At 34.5% G+C, this 16,688-nt stretch overlaps 1 protein-coding gene across 1 annotated transcript in view; it reads left to right on the forward strand.

The window, feature by feature from the left end:
- Nucleotides 1-16,688, forward strand: part of SYT10 (synaptotagmin 10) — a 90,799-nt gene that overhangs the window by 55,979 nt on the left and 18,132 nt on the right. Inside the window, exon 4 of the mRNA XM_069102826.1 lies at nt 15,491-15,611. Within this exon, the coding sequence (XP_068958927.1) occupies nt 15,491-15,611 (121 nt within the window). The remainder of the gene's footprint in view (nt 1-15,490; nt 15,612-16,688) is intronic.

A 16,688-nucleotide genomic window follows, 5' to 3' on the forward strand; every position in this document is an offset into this window, starting at 1 on the left:
ACAGAGAGAGGGAGACAGAGAGAGAGAGAGAGAGACAGAGAGAGAGAGAGAGAGAGAGAGACAGACAGACAGACAGACAGACAGACAGACAGACAGAGACAGAGACAGAGACAGAGAGACAGAGACAGAGAGACAGAGACAGAGAGAGAGACAGAGAGAGAGTTATTCAGTGAGATTTTTTTTGTTGACATTTAATGAGATAATCATGACGGTGATAGCAAAATTAGGTCCCTAATATAATATATAACTCTTTTTTGTGAACCTTGGATCTCACTCAGCACAACCAAGTAAAAATGTGCACCATTGAATTTAACTGTACAACACAATTTAACTTCCACCTAACTACAACTTATATGTAGCACCAAATACCACTAAAACTCATTAAAATCTATGAATGGAATATAAATTTTAAAATGTTTAATATTAAAGTATGATATAGCTAATATTAATTTTTAAAACTTATTGGCCTTGGTTTTGACTTAAGCTTGCTACTTTTTAATAATGTATCAAGATGGGGGTGTGGGGAAGTCAATCAGCATTCACTTAAGAACGTGCTATGTACTCTGTGCAGAGCATTAGGAATACAAATACAAGTAGAAAGAAAGATCTTCCTTGCTATCATAAAATTTACATTCTAATGGAGAAGACCAGGATATAAAAGGAAGCTATGAGGGAGTTACCCAGACAGCAGGCACTGTTAGAGAAAGTGGAGAAGAAGAATCACAAGAGGTATCTAGAAAGGAATAAAGACATGGGTGGCCTGAATGTCCTCTTTAAAATGGAGATTCTGGAAGGAACCAGCCAATCAAAGGGAGTGGCCATTTTATGAAATCTAGAGTGAGTTTCTAGGGTAGAGGGCTTTCTGAACCTTTGTAGGGAATGTAATTTCCTATTAAAATTCTATGGAAAAGAGATATATGAATAAACTTGAAATATACAATAGTTGACTTTGTTGTTTAAAACTTTTATAGTCCAGCAGATCTACTTAAAAATCATGTTCATCTTATGCTATAAAGGGCTATAAAAGTATGCTAACCTTTTGATCCAATACTATTACTAGGTCTATATCCCAAAGAGATTAAAAAAGGGGGGGAGTGGAGAGAGGACCTACTTGTACAAAAGATTTATAGCAGCTTTCTTTGGTGGCAAAGACTTGGAAATTTAGGGGACTCCCCTCAATTAGAGAATGACTGAGCATTTGGGGTATAGGTATGTAATGAAATAGTATTGTGCTATAAGGAATGACAATCAGATGAATTTCAGAAAAACTTGGAAAGACTTACATGAATGGATGAAAAGTTAAGTAATCAGAACCAGGAAGACATTGTTACACAGTAACAGCAATGATGTCTGATGATCAACTATGAATCACTTAACTCTTTTTTTTCTTATTCAAAATTGTAGACTCAAATGCCAGGACACAAATACAGAAGAGAGAAAGAAACAAAAACATACCATAAACTTAAATATTTTAGCTTAAATACAAAGTTAGAAAGAGGAAAAAAAGCATGCTGCATGCATAGCAGAGCATAAGAAAAGATTTAAAATATGTAACAATAAACTTTCATTTCAAGAAAGCCTATATGATAAATAATAATTGTTGTGTTGAGAAGTGTCCATCTTTTCTTTGCTTCCTTGTGAGTTTTCTTTTGTTCACTTTTTTACTTTCTTTTTTCCCTCACCCCAGAAGGCTACAATAAAGTTGTATCTATAGTTCTATCTATAGCTGTAGATATATAGATCCACATATATACATACATACATACATACACACATATACACATAGACATATACTTTCCCAAACCTATTCTACTCTTGACCTTTGTTTTTTAGGTATGATTATATCTTGTTTCCTATCACTTCAGCCTCCTCTACTTTATTTTTACTCACTACCTTGCCATCTTGTGACTTGCCTACCCCCCTCCAATGACCCCTCCCCTATCCTCCCCCTCCCATAAATCTAAACATCCTTTTATACCCTATTTTACCTATTCCCTCACCCTCCCCTCTAAAGATCCCTCCCTTGTCCTCTCCCCCCTCCCTGTACCCTTACTATTCTATTTCTTCTGAATTTAGAAGACTTTTTCACTCTTCTAAATATATATGCATTGTGCCCTCTTAAACCCATTCCCAATGAAAGTAGGTTACCAGAACTACCAGCCCTTCTCCCCCATCTAATTCCTGTGTATCAATTCTCCCTTTTGCACCTCAAATAAGTACTCTTTTAACCTGCTCCTAAATGGTTTTACTTTTTAATTCATATGCCACAATCTTTCTTATGAGCTACCCAGCTATTGATAAGAATATTAGACATACATTTTACATATATAAAAAGTAAACAGTCTGTCCTTATGGATCCCTTATAATCAGTCTTTGTTATTTATTTTTTATTTCTCCATTCTTACATGTTGAATCTTCTATTAAGTTTAGGATTTTTTTAGAGAAAGTCTTGAAAATCTGAGAGTTTATCAAGTACGTTTTTTTTTTTTAAATTCAGAATAATACTTAACTTTGAAGGGTATGTTATTTTTGGACAGAGGCCCAGAACTTCTGTTCTTCAATATGTTGACTTCCAAGACCTGCAGTCCTTTAATGTCTCTCCTGCTAGGTCTTCTGTAATTCTGCTTGTGGCACCATCCTATTTAAATTGCTTTAATCTTGAAGCTTGTAATATTTTTTTCCTTGAGCTGGAGGTTTCGGGATTTGACTATGACATTCCTATGAACTGTCCTCATAGGATCTCTTTTAAGGGATGATATATGGATTTTTTTCTATTTTTACTTTCCCCCCTTTTTCTAATGCTTCAGGACAATTTTCTTTAATTATTTCTTGTATTATTATATCAAGATTCTTTTTTAGGTCATAACTTTCAGTTAGTCCAATCATTTTTAGGTTTTCTTTTCTTGATTTGTCCAAATCTGTTGTTTTTCTTATAAGATGTTTCACTTTCCCTTCTATTTTTTCGTTATTCACATTTTATTTAATCGTTTCTTGATTTATTATAATTTCACTGGCTTCACTTTACAATTCTAATTTTCAAGGTGTCATTTTCTTCCTTAAGATTCTAGACCTCCTTTTCTAATTGGTTTGATTTTCCTTTCATACCCTTCTTGTTTTTCTTGGATTATTCTTTTTTTAATTTAATTTTTTTACTTTTTCATCTCTCTCTGTCATTTGATTTTTAAAGTCTTTTAAAAGATCTTTTATCGATTCTTTTTGGGCAGGTGTCCATTTTATGTTACTCTTTGGGGGTTTCTTTACTTCAATATTCTCCTCTGAAGATGAACCTTGGTCATCTCTATTCCCATAATAGCTCTCTCTGGTTAGATTATTTCTCCTTGTCTATGCCCCAGATTTTCAGTTCTCCCCTTTAACCCGGAATCAAAGTCAAACCTCCAACCTCCTGTAAGTGCCCACAGCCAGGGTCTTTCTTCCCCACTGCTTCTGCCCTCACCAAATGTGTGCTGGTTCCTTCTTGCCCCCACTGCTCTTTGCAGAACAGCTGGATCTGGTATTCCTTATCAGCAGAGGTTCCCTCAATCTCTCTGGGTTCAAATGCCCAACTCCCTTCACCATCCAGGTGTTAAACTTCCAGTGGCTGGGGCTGAGGCAGCCTCTTAAACCAACTAACCCCCAGACCTGCTACTTGTTAAAATGGAATGTAGCCTGGAGGTATTTATTCTTCACAGGGACCAAACCTGGTCCTGGGATTTTTCATCAGATCTTCTCAAATTGTCCCAGAAGGACCCAGTTATGCCCCTGTTCTTATTTATCTCCACTTACACTTTGTTTGCCCTAAGATGCTATTTTAACTCTTTTGTGGGGCAAAATCTAGAGAGCTTGGAATTTTCTGACCTACTCTGCCATCTTCCCAGAATCCTCTCCTTTAGCTCTTTTCAACAATACAGTGATCCAAGACAATTTCTTTTTTTGAAAAAAATTAATATTTTCTCAAATTACAAATAAAATTATTTTTAACATTCATTTAAAAAAATTTTTAAGTTCTACATTCTCTCCTTCTTTCTCTCTCATCCCTCTCCCTCCCCTCCATTGAGAAGGCAAGCAATCTGATATAGGTTATATGTGGATCCAAGACAGTTTCAAGGGACTCATGACGAAAAATGCTATTCCCATCCAGAGAAAGAACTGACGGAGTCTGAATGCAGATCGAAGCATACAATTTTTACTTTATTATTTTTTCCACTTGGTCTATTTCTTCTTTCACAACATGACTAATATGGAAATATGTTTTACATGATTGTACATATATAACCTATCAAATTGCTTACCATCTTAGAGAGGAGGGAGGTCAGGGATGGAAGGAGGGAGAAAATTCAGAACTTAAAACTTTTTTTGGACACACTGTATCTTTTCATTTTCCAGGTTTTTCTGAGAGCGTCCTGCTCATCATTCCCTATATTATGAAAGTATTTCATCATAATCACATACCACAGCTTATTCAGTCACTTGCCAGTTTATGGCAGTTTCTAATTTTTTGCCCCCAGAAATGAGCTGGTATAAATATTTTTGTACATATAGGTCTTTTTCCTCTTTGTTTTTTATTTCTTTTGGGATGCAGACCTGGTAGTGGTATTGCCAGGTCAAAAGGTATGCATGCTTTTTATAGCCCTTTGGGCATAGTTCCAAATTGATCTTCATAATGGTTGAATTAAGACCTCAAGTTTTTTAAAAAAATGAATGTTAAAATTCATCCTTACATATATTTGGAAAAAATAAAACACTACTAAAAAATAGAATACAATCATACACAAAATGATTAATATTAATGAGTTTTAAAATATCGTTCTTCTGCAGGGTCATGAATAATCAGGAGCAAAGACAACTAAAAAGTTTTTTTAATCCCCAATTGCTTGCAAGTGTGCTCCTTTATTATACACACATTTAATATTTATTAGTTTGTATAAACAGTATAGATGAGTTGCCGTTAATACTTAGGTATTTTATGAGTTGAGTTGAAATGTTTTAGTACCTTATCACAATGTTGTCAGTTGTTGAAATTTCATTTTTTAATTTTCAAAATGTGAAATCTAGGTATGGAGGGCAATACATTTTCCCCTGAATCATTATACTCAGTTTTGTAGGGTAAGTGATTCTTGATTTTAATACTAGCTCCTTTGACCTCCAAAATACCATATTCCAAGCCCTTTGATCCCTTAATGTAGAAGGTGGTAGATGCTGTGTTATCCTGATTCTGTTTTCACAATACTCAAATTGTTTCTTCCTAGCTGCTTGTAATATTTTCTCCTTAATCTGGGAACTCTGGAATTTGGCTATAATATTCCTAGTTTTCTTTGTGATATCTTTTTCAAGAGGTGATTAGTTGATTTTTTTCAATTTCTATTTTACCCTCTGGTTCTAGAATATCAGGGCAGTTTTCCTTGATAATTTCTTGAAAGTTGCTGTCTAGGCTCTTTTTTTAAAATCATGGCTTTCAGTTTGTCCAATACTTTTAAAATTATCTTTCCTGGATCTATTTTCCAGATTAATGGTTTTTCCAATGAGATATTTTACATTGTCTTCTCTTTTATCATTCTTCTTTATCTGTTTTATAATATCTTGATTTCTCATAAAGTCATTAGCTTCCTTTGGCTCCATTCTTATTTCAAAGGGATTTTTTTCTTCAGTGAGCTTTTGAATTTCTTTTTTCATTCTTGCCATTTCTGCTTTTTAAGGCATTCTCCTCATTGGCTTTTTGGACCTCTTTTACCATTTGAGTTAGTCTATTTTCAAGGTGTTATTTTCTTTGGTACTTTTTTAGGTCTCCTTTAACAAACTATTGACTCGTTTTTCATGATTTTCTTGCATCACTCTCATTTCTCTTCCCAATTTTTCCTCCACTTCTCTTACTTGATTTTCAAAATTCTTCTTGAGCTCCTCCATGGCCTGTAACCAATTCATATTTTTCTTGGAGGCTTGAAGGAGTTTTGACTTTGTTGTCTTCTTCTAGTTCTATGTTTTGATCTTCTTTGTCACCAAAGAATGATTCTATCATCTGATTTCTCTTCCTCTGTTTGCTCATCTTGCCAGCCAATGACTTGACTTTTGAGCTCTCTCTCATGTTAGAACTCTGCTTCCAGAATGGTGGGTGCTATGTCCCAAATTTCTGAGGTTTTATGTGGCTGTTGTCAAAGCTTCTTCTAGGTACCTGCCTCAGAACTGTGAGGAGGATGCCCTCTCCACAGCTGCCACAAGCTCTTCCATGCCACTCCTCACCCCAGCACTGCCACCCAAGACTGTGATCCAGATCCAAACAGAGCAAAGAAAGATTATCCTGTCTCAGCACCAGCAAAGAGGGATTGTGATTGCCCTCTGATCAGCCACTTAGTCCCCCCACCATGTGTGGCCATGGAACTCTGGAAACAGCTGCTGCTGCTGCCACTGTTACTGCTATTGCAGACACTGCTACCACCTCCACCGCCCTGGGGTCAGGGGCCAGACTGTGATTTTCTCTCACACAGGCCTAACAGAGTTTCCTCTCTGACCTTTTACTTTCTCTTTGGCCTTTATGGGTCAAGAAGTCTGGAAACTGTCTCAGCTGCCAGTGATTCAGCTGCCTGAGGTCTGCTACGGCTGATTTGTGCCAGTGTGGCCAACAATGCACTGTGCCCCTGGCCCTGTGTGATAGACTCTTCCTTTCAGCTTCCCAGGCTGCCTTTAGTGGGAGACGTGTTTCCCCCTGTCATTTTTTGGGTTCCATAGCTCTAAAATTTGTTTAGAGTCATTTTTTACAGCTGTTGGAGGTAATTGGGGGGTGAACTCAAGTAAATTCCTGCTTTTACTTCTCCATCATGATTCTGCTGTCATACTAGAGCCTATTTTTTAACCTTTCTTTCTGTCCTTAGTGCTTAGTACAGTGCTTAGCTTAAGTAGGCACTTAATAATTGACTGAATATTTGATTATTTAGAGATCCTAAGTAATTTTGGAGAAAGCATTTTCAGCTAAACGATGAAGTCAGAAGTCAGGTTTTAGGATGATAAAAGAAAAAAAGGAGGAAAGCAAGTGGAATTAGGAAGCCTTTCTCCATTCATCTTTCTAATTTACTACGAAGTAGAAGCAAGTATTATTCCATGTCAAAGTGAATCATATGACCAATGGGAAGGATGAAGGAGTGATGTTGAGTAAGTAAAAATGGGAAAAACAAGCAAAAGTGGGAACTGATGAGAATGTGAGGAAAGGACAGAGGATTCAGAGGATGAGGAACACTTTTCAGTTCTTTTCTTTTTAATGCCTGGGATTGGTTTTCCTGCTTTCTTTTCCATTAGTATTAGCACTAGAGGCAGCTAGATGGTACAGTGGATGGGGCACTGTACTTGGAGTCTGAGAGACATTCCCTGAAGACACTTGATAGCTATGTTATCCTGGACAAATCACTTAATCATTTGTTAGCCTCATTTCTTCATCTATAAAACAAGGATAATAATAGTGCCTACCTCAAGGGATTTTGAGAATCAAATGAGATGATATTTGTAAAGTACGTTGCAAAACTGTCATTATCTGAAGTTTCTAGCCAAGTTCCTCCTCCTTCTGTGTATAATTGATGAGAAGAATGCCTTTGGACATTTTCTAAGTTAAAAAAAAGGAAAAACATGAATAAAATAAAGATTTCTTTTATAAAATTCTACTTTTACTCTCTGTTTTTATCTCTGTTTACCATTTCTCTTTATCTATGTTTGCCATTTCATTTTACCATTTAGTGTCTACTAAGGAAGATCCATTTTTTCTTATAGTTCTTTGTTTAGTCCATTCCATTAACCTATTCCTCTTTTTTTCCAAACCAATACTGGACAGTTTTAATGGTTACTGCTTTATAACATACCTTGAGATTTGGAAGTGCTATTCCCACTTTGTCCCTATTCCTTTTCCTTATTTCCCTTGATATTCTAGATCTTTTATTTATTCAAATGAATTTTTTTATTATATTATCAAGTTCTATAAAGTATCCCTTGGTAATCTGACTGGCATAGCATAAGCACTGGACTATTTAAGTTGTTTATTTCTTTAAGAAAAACCTTATAATTGAATCAATACATGTCTTGTCCTTTAGTAGATTTCTCCCCAGATATTTTATGCATTTTGTAGTTATTTAGATTGGGATTCCCCTTTGTATTTTCACTTCTTGGCTTTTATTATTGTTATATAGAAATGTAGTTGATTTTTGAGGGCTTCTTTTGCAACCTACAACTTTGCTGATGCTATTAATTGCCTGTATTAGTATATTTGCTGATTCTCTAGGGTTTTCCAAGTATAAGATTACATCCTCACCAAATATGGATAGTTTTATGTCTTCTTATCTTTATGCCTTCAGTTTCTTACTCTGTCTTTTTGCTGTTGCTACCATTTCTGGAATTATATCAAATAACTGGGAGAATGGGAATCCTTGCTTTACTCTAACATTTTTGGAAAATATTCTAATGTATCCTGATTATATATGTTGATTGTTTTTGTTTTAGATGTTTTTATGATATTAAAAAAGATCCCTCAGTGCATATGCAATAACGATGTGGTTTGGAATGTTTTAATATGATTAGTTACCTTGATTGTTTTCCTAATGTTGAATTATCCTTCTATCCTTGGCATAAATCCAACATTCATCCATAATGAATGACTTTTTAGGTAAATTGCTGTAGTCTTTTAGAAAGGATTTTGTTTACATTTCCAAATGAATATTCTTTAATGATTTTGGTCCATAGTTTTCATTCCATGTTTTAGCCTTCACTGGCTTAGATATTAGGACTGTATTTGACCCATCAAAGAATTTTGGTAGGATACTTTCTTTATTTTTTGAGAATAAACAGGGTCAACCCTTCTTCACTTGAAGGTATCTGTCATTCTTCTTGCCTCTGTTCCTACTCTCCTGTAACTTCTCTTCTTCATGAGAGTCCACAAGAGTAACTTTCAACAAATTGTTCCTGGATTTAACAAAGGCTTATCACACACTCCTCTTTACCTCTTCCTTTCTCTTTTCAGTGGACCCTCCCATTTTATACTTTAGTTTCATTTAAAAAAAAACCCACTAGGACCAGGAATTTTTTTTCTTTGTTAAGTTCTTTTAAAACTATTTCGATTTCGTTTTCTGTGATTGGGTTATTTAACATCTTTGTCTGGTCTTCTGGCAGATTGGATATTTTATATTTTTGAAGTTATTCCTGTATTTCTTGTTCTTGATTTTATTAGCATATAATTGCATAATATTTTCTCCCCATTGTTTTTATTTCTCCTGGTTTTGTTGTGATGTCACCTTGCTCTTTTGGTATTTTACTGATTTACTCTTCTGTCTTCTTGCTTTAAAGCAGATCACCTAAAGATTTATCAATTTTATTAATCTATTTTAAAACCCAGCTTTTAGTCTTATTATCATTTCTATGGAATTTTTTTGTTTCCTGTTTATCTATTTCTCCTCCTATTTTTAATATTTAATATTTTAATATTAATTTCCTTTTTATTTGATGTCTTTTTAATTTTTTAAAAAGTACATTCAGTTCATTAAACCTCTCTTATTCTACTTTACTAATGTGTATTTGTAGGGAAATATTTTTCCCCTGAGGACTGATTTAACCAAAATCCAGAAATTATGACATGTTGTTTCAGTGTTATAATTTTCTTTCATATAATTATTAATTGTTTCTATGATTTGTTCTTTGACCTGCATATTATTTAGGATAATATCGTTGTGTCCATTTAGGAAACTTTATGTCCCCTGAACAAATGACTTTTTAATTGCATTATGGTGTGAGGGATATAGTTACTATTTCTACCTTTTTACATTTGTTTTCAGTGTTTTTGTGGCCTAATGCATGGTCAGTTTTTATAAAAGTTCCATGTGGTGCTAAAAACAAATATTCTGTAGAAGATGTTGTGAGTCTTTTAGTTCTAGTTTCCTTAGCAGTTTCTTCAGAAGCATATTTACCTTTTTGTTTATCTTTCTGTTAGACTTATCCATAACTGAGTGAAGAACATTGAAGTGTCCCATTATGTGTTGCTGTCTATGTAGGCTTATAGTTCAACTAATGCTTCTTTTATAAATTTGGATGCTATGGCATTTGGAGAGTATAAGTTTAGTGGTGTGTGGTTCCTTTCCACATATTATAATTTCCTGGTTTATGTCTCTTCAAAAATAGTTTACTTTTGCTTTCTATGATATCATGATTGCAACTGCTGCTTTTTTTAAAATTAATGATATTTTCCCCTATCCTTTAGTTTTATTCTATGTTTTTAAGTGTATTTCTTATAAGCAATAGAGTATAAGGTTTTTTTTCTTATCCAGTTCATTGCTGTTTTTCATTTTGTTGGGTTATTTTATCATTCACATTTAAAGTTATGTTTATGTTTTCCTCCATCTGTCTCTAACATTATTTTTAAGTTATTATTTCTCCCCCCTTCCTTTGTAAATGTAGTACTATATCTCTTTAGTTTCTTTCACTTATTCTTTTTTATGATCACTCTATTACCAATGACTCTTCTCTCCTCTCCTCTGAGCTCTCCCAACTCCCATTTGTTACTCCTTTCCCTTTTGTGTTTTGCTTAATAGCTCCTCTTTTTTCTTCTCAGCCTAGTAAGTTCTTCCTTCTTCTTCTCCCCTTCAATTAGTTATTTTCATTACTTTTTTTATTTTAATTTTTTTTGCATCCATTTCCTGAGAGGATTTCTCTTTCTGTTTACTCATTCTCTTGTTCAAGGCCCCTATACCTACCTAGTCCCTCTCTATCCTCTGCATTCCTTATTGAATCAAAACTCTTCTGTTTTGCCCTCTAAGCAGTTTTTGTGACTCTCCTGTAGAGCTCACCCTGGCCACACCCTATTTTCCTTTGAGCCATACCCAGAAAATTTTAATTCCTGCCATGGATATAGAGTATACTGCTCCAAGAACTCTTCCCTTCCCCACAATAGCACACCCCATATCCTTGAATATACAGCCAGATATTCACCTATGCCCTCCCTCTGGTCACCTTTCTTCTCTATTTGACTCAGAATCTCCATGTGTCCGAACCCACTCCTCCAGGCACCAGTTGCCCCCAGGAGCATATGAAGGCATTTGTTCAAATAGGCATAAGTCACTTTTGATTAGAGAAATCCAAATCAAGACAATTCTTGACATATGACTTCATATACACCAGATTGGCAAATATGACTAAAAAAGAAAATGATAAATTTTTGAGAAGATGTGTGAAAATTAGGACACTAATGCACTCCAGGTGGAGTTTTGAACTGATCCAACCATTCTGGAGAGCAATTTAGAACAAGGGCAACCAAACTGCATACCCTTACCACTACTAGGTCTGTATCCCAAAGAGACCACAAAAAAGGAAAAAAGACCAACATGTGAAAAAATATTTATAGCAAACCTTTTCATGGTAGTGAAATATTGGAAACTGAGGGGATGCCCATCAAGTGGAGAATGACTGAACAAGCTGTGGTATATGAATGTAATGGAATACCATTATGTAATAAGAAATGATGATCAGCAGATTTCAGAAAAACCTGGAAAGACTTTTACAAACTGATGCAAAGTGAATTGAGCAGAACCAGGAAAACATTGTACACAGTGTCAGCAACATTGTGTGATCTCAGCAGCACAAGGATCCAAGACAAGTATGAAAGACTCACAAAGGAAAATGCTATCTACATCCAGATAAAGAACTGATGGACACTCAATGCAGATCCAAGCATATCTTTTTCACTTACTTTATTCTTTCTCATGATTTTTTTTCTTTTTGTTATAAATAAAAATTTTAGTCCCAAGCTCAAGTAGCCCGGAGCTTAACTCACAGAGGCTTGCGCCCTTCTCCTCCCAGGCTCCAAGTTAATGTTAATTGGGTAGTAAGTAAAATTGCCATTTGTGGAGTGAAAGAAGAGATCCTTTATTGACGACTCTCTGGAGAACTGGGTGTGTGCGTTCCCTCATGAGACAAGACACACACACAAGACCCCCAGTAGCAGAACAAAGATTATATAGCCCCACTTCCATCATAATCATTTGTCCCCTCTAGACAGGTCATCCCCTTTCCTAGGCCACCCTTCACCTGAATGGTTCTTCTCTTCCCACCAGAGTAGCCCCTGGTCAGACAATGGGACTTTACTCCTATACTGAGAGTGTCAGTTTGAATCCCAACTGGTTTGAATTGTCTTGGTCTGGTCTCCCTCTCCCTTTGTAGATTCCTTTATATGACTGGATAGTATGTTCTGCCCTTTTCTCCCAGGGCCTAGGCCCCTCAATACATCCTGTGCAGGATCCATTTCTAAAACATTCATAGTTCCTATAGAATCTGTGGAAACCAAACTATCAGTATTTCTCACACTTTGGATATGTTTCTTCTTCTACAACTATGAGTGCTATGAAAATATGTTTTACAAGATAGCATGTGTATAAACTATATCAAACTGCCTGACATTTTCAGAAGAGAGGAGAAGAGTGAAGGAGAAAAATTTGAAACTCAAAATCCTTTAAAAATGAATGCTAAAATTTTTCTTGCTGTGTAATTGGGGGGGGGGAGTAAAATGCTATTTAAAAAATTTAAAAAGCACTGGAGGGAATTTAAATAAAGATATGAGATGTGTAAAATCTTTATTAGAATTTTATTTCCTAGTTCTGCAGAAATGGCTGTATTAGATGTACTCTATCATTTAATAATTTACTTGTGGACTAAGGGATGTAAATGATGTATAAAATCAGCCAATTTTGTTAAACTAACTTATCTGCCTACTCAATATGAAAGGTTTTTTTTTAAGGAAAGTATTTGAATGCATTTTATTTGGTATTGTATTTATTCAATAAAGTACTTAATTTGTGCTAAATGTGAAATAGACCCTGTAACTAAGCTCCAGAAAGCAATCATAAACGAGGTTAAACCCAGTAAAATTACCATATTGCATATATCTTAATAAAGTTTGAATATTCAAAAAACTACCTGTATATTCACTTTAAAAATAAAAAGTGCAATCCCGGGCAAGTCACTTAACCCTGACTGCCTCTCCAAAAAAAATAAAAAGGCATCTAAGTGGTGCAATGGATAGAGCATGGGCCCTGAAGTCAGGAAGACCTGAGTTCAAATCTAGTCTCAGACAGTTGACAGTTACTAGCTGTGTGACCCTGGGCAAATCACTTAACCCCAATTGCTTCACAAAAAAAAAAAAATTAATGAAATCCAGCAATACCAGTGCTAGGTGTATATACAAAAGACATCAAAAAAGGGGGAAGACCTATTTTTACAAAAATGTTTATAGCAGATCTTTTTGTGGTGGCTAAGAATTGGAAATCAAAGGGATGCTCATCAATTGGGGAATGGTTAAACAAGTTGTAGTATAAGATTGCAATGGAATATTATTGTGCTGTAAGAAATAATAAGCAGGATGATTTTGGAAAAACCTAGAAATACTTAACACAAAGTGATGCATTGTTGAAGCGAACAGAACCAGGAGAACATTGGACACAGTAACAGCAATACTGTTGGATGAAAAACTGTGAATGACAACTATTTTCAGCAATACAATGATCTAAGACAATACCAAAGGACTAATAATGAAGCCTACTATTCACCTCCAGAGAAAGAATTCATATTGTTTGAATATAGAATATTTTTCACATTCTTTCATTTTTTCTTTGAGTCTTCTTGTACAAAATGACTAATATGAAAAAGTTACATATGTAATTGCATATATATAACCTATATCTGATTGCTTACCATCTCAGGGAGGGAGAAGTGCAGGGAGGAAGGGTGGGATAGAACTCAAAACTTTTAAATAAAAATGTTAAAAAGAAAGAAAAGAAAGGGACTAAGCTAGATGGTCTTTAAAAATAAAATATGAAAAAATAAATTTCAAAATGGCCCTCTGAAAGATAGATAGCCCTTATCCTATGAGATGAAGAGTTCAAGAGCCCATAAGTGACATAAGTTAAGACTAAGAAAGGAACTTAAAATTCTAGCAAGGGGACTCAGCCCAGTATTGGCTCATATCACCAGATAGAAAGATATCACTTGAGATAGAAAGATGAAAAACATAGATATATTGCAACAGATACAGATATGCCAAAACAAAAGGCAACAGCAACCTTGAAGGACAGAATAATTCCATGACACCTGCAAGCAAAGACTCAAAAGTGTTTTATTTCCTCTTCTGTTAAACTGGGCTATATATGTTATTGTAAATATCTATTTATTTCACTAAGATTGTGAAATTTCTGGGCACATAATTGGGCAAATGAATTCCTAATTATTGTTTTAATTTCCTTTTCACTGGAGATAAATTCACCATTTAAAAATTTTTGATACTGGTAATTTGGTTTTCTTCTTTCTTTTAATGATATTGACTAAATGTTTATCAATTTCATTGTTTTTTTTTTCATAAAATCAGCTCTTGGTTTTATTTATTAGTTCAATAGTTTTCTTAATTTCAATTTTATTCATCTCTCCTTTGGTTTTCAGTATTTCTAATTTAGTATTTAATTGGGAATTTTTCCATTTGTTCTTTTTCTAGCTTTTTCAGTTGCACGCCCAATTTATCGATCTCTTTTTCTCTATTTTATTCGTGTAAGTATTCAAAAATATAAAACTTTCCTTAAGAACCACTTCTTCTGTCTCCCATAAAGCAAAATTGAGTAAAATTTTCCATTAAACAATAATCATGTATCATACAAGAAAATATAGAAATCTATCTGAGGTGGTGCCTAGAGAAATAAACAATAAAAGAATTGTATATGCAGTAGTTTCAAACCACATTTTAAAAAAATAGAAAGAAATAGGTCCAAAGATGACAAATCTTCAAGACGTCTTGGAAAATAACAAGACAAAAGCATTTTTAATCTTTGAACTCTATTTACTAGTTTGATTCTGCTTCATTTAAAGCTAACACTTTGAAGGTAAGGCTTTGCCCTTTTTTCTCCTATATTTATTTAATTCATTTTGTTAACAGCAATTGTTCATAATTTTAGAAATATATAGTTCTTTAAATTAAAAATAAACTTGTAGTGCAATTATACATTATAGAAATATATGTTAAACATAATATATGACTATGTGAGTGTCTGTAATAATTATATTAAATTTTATAATTATTTGTTTTGTATAAATACAAAATTATATAACAAACAAAAAACTGGTGGTGAATTCTGGTTTCATTTTCCTTTAAATTTGGTTTAAATTGAAGTGCATATATTAGTGTGTTTTTACTAAGGTCTCTTGTTAACACTTATACCTTTAGATATTAAGAAACTCTAGTTAATTTTGAGATGAGAATGTGATGATTATATTATGACTAAATTACTTTTCATTGCTTCCACTTCTGTTTGGTTACTTTCATTGACCCTGAACAGAACATCTTTTGAATAAACTTCTAGTAGTGCTAGTTAAAGCAGTTTCAAATGATGTGAATTTAAAAAAAAAAACTTTTTTCAATGAATTTAATTTTTCCAGTATTTGATGTTCCAAATATTGACATATTTGAAAAAAATTATAACAGTGTTTTCCTTTGTAGGAAAGCATAGATCTGGGTGAAATCATGTTTTCCCTTTGTTATTTGCCTACGGCTGGGCGGATGACATTAACAGTCATCAAGTGCAGAAATCTCAAGGCAATGGATATCACAGGTTCATCAGGTATGTGCCCATTCAATCATCAGATCAAGATTCCTGCTTCAAAATGCAGCACACCGCTGGTCTACATCTCTAGCTGTCTTTTTGTAAAGCAGAAAAAAGCAGTGAAAGAAACTAAAAATGAAATTGTGAATTTTAAATTTTGTTTAAAATGGAAGCCATATATGTGTGTGTGTGTATATACCTATATAGTATACTTCCGTTCCATGGTTCTGCCTTTCCAGAGCTACTTTAAATTAAATACATTAAAAATATTACTCTTTTAGTTTTGTCTTTGGAACTGTGTTCCTATTTTTCTCATCATCTTAGCTGTTCTTCAGTGAATTCTTAGAAAGAACTGTTTTAAACTAAAAGAACTCTGTAATTGCTTGAAGATGAACCTTCTCCTCGATCCCCATTGCTCTCTATTTAAGGGAGAAGCTCGTGCCAGCATACTTAGAATGAATTTATTTCTTTGATCTAGATGATAGGAACATGACCATATTACCAAATCTACTGTTTTCATTTGTAATCTTGTCGCATTTCCAGGCCAGCAAACTGTAGTAGCAATTGATTCCTCAGTAGAACCAGATGGTCATAGCTCTGGCTGGTGGAGATGTAAACATCATATGACCTTTATGTTTATGTTTTAAACACTATAGCTGTGGTTATTTGTTTTCCTATGACATTAATTTAACTGATATAATCACAGCGTATTATATGGGATAGGAGGGTGAGGGCAGCTGGCATCAGAGTTCCAGTTCTGGCTCTGACACACTGTGTGACCATGGACAAATTACTTAACCTCGCACTGCCACAGCAATGAAATCTCTAAGACCTATAGATATGTTACTCATCTGCATCATACCAGGAGTTATCTACATTGAAGAAGTCAGAAACGCTCCCATGCGCACGCACACACACACACACACACACACACACACACACACACACAACCAGTGGGTAGGACCTATCATTTCATTACTATAAGGTACTCTCCCAGTGAGGAAACTCTTATTCCAATGAAAATCAGCACTTGCTGTGTAAGTTATCATGCAGAAAGTTGCTTAGGGCACTGTGAGTTTGAGTGACTTCACAAGG

Source organism: Petaurus breviceps, unplaced genomic scaffold (genome assembly GCF_028583685.1).
Source record: "Petaurus breviceps papuanus isolate PSGF00001 unplaced genomic scaffold, PetGlider_PUasm1.0 558, whole genome shotgun sequence".
NCBI classification, from domain to species: Eukaryota; Metazoa; Chordata; class Mammalia; order Diprotodontia; family Petauridae; genus Petaurus; species Petaurus breviceps.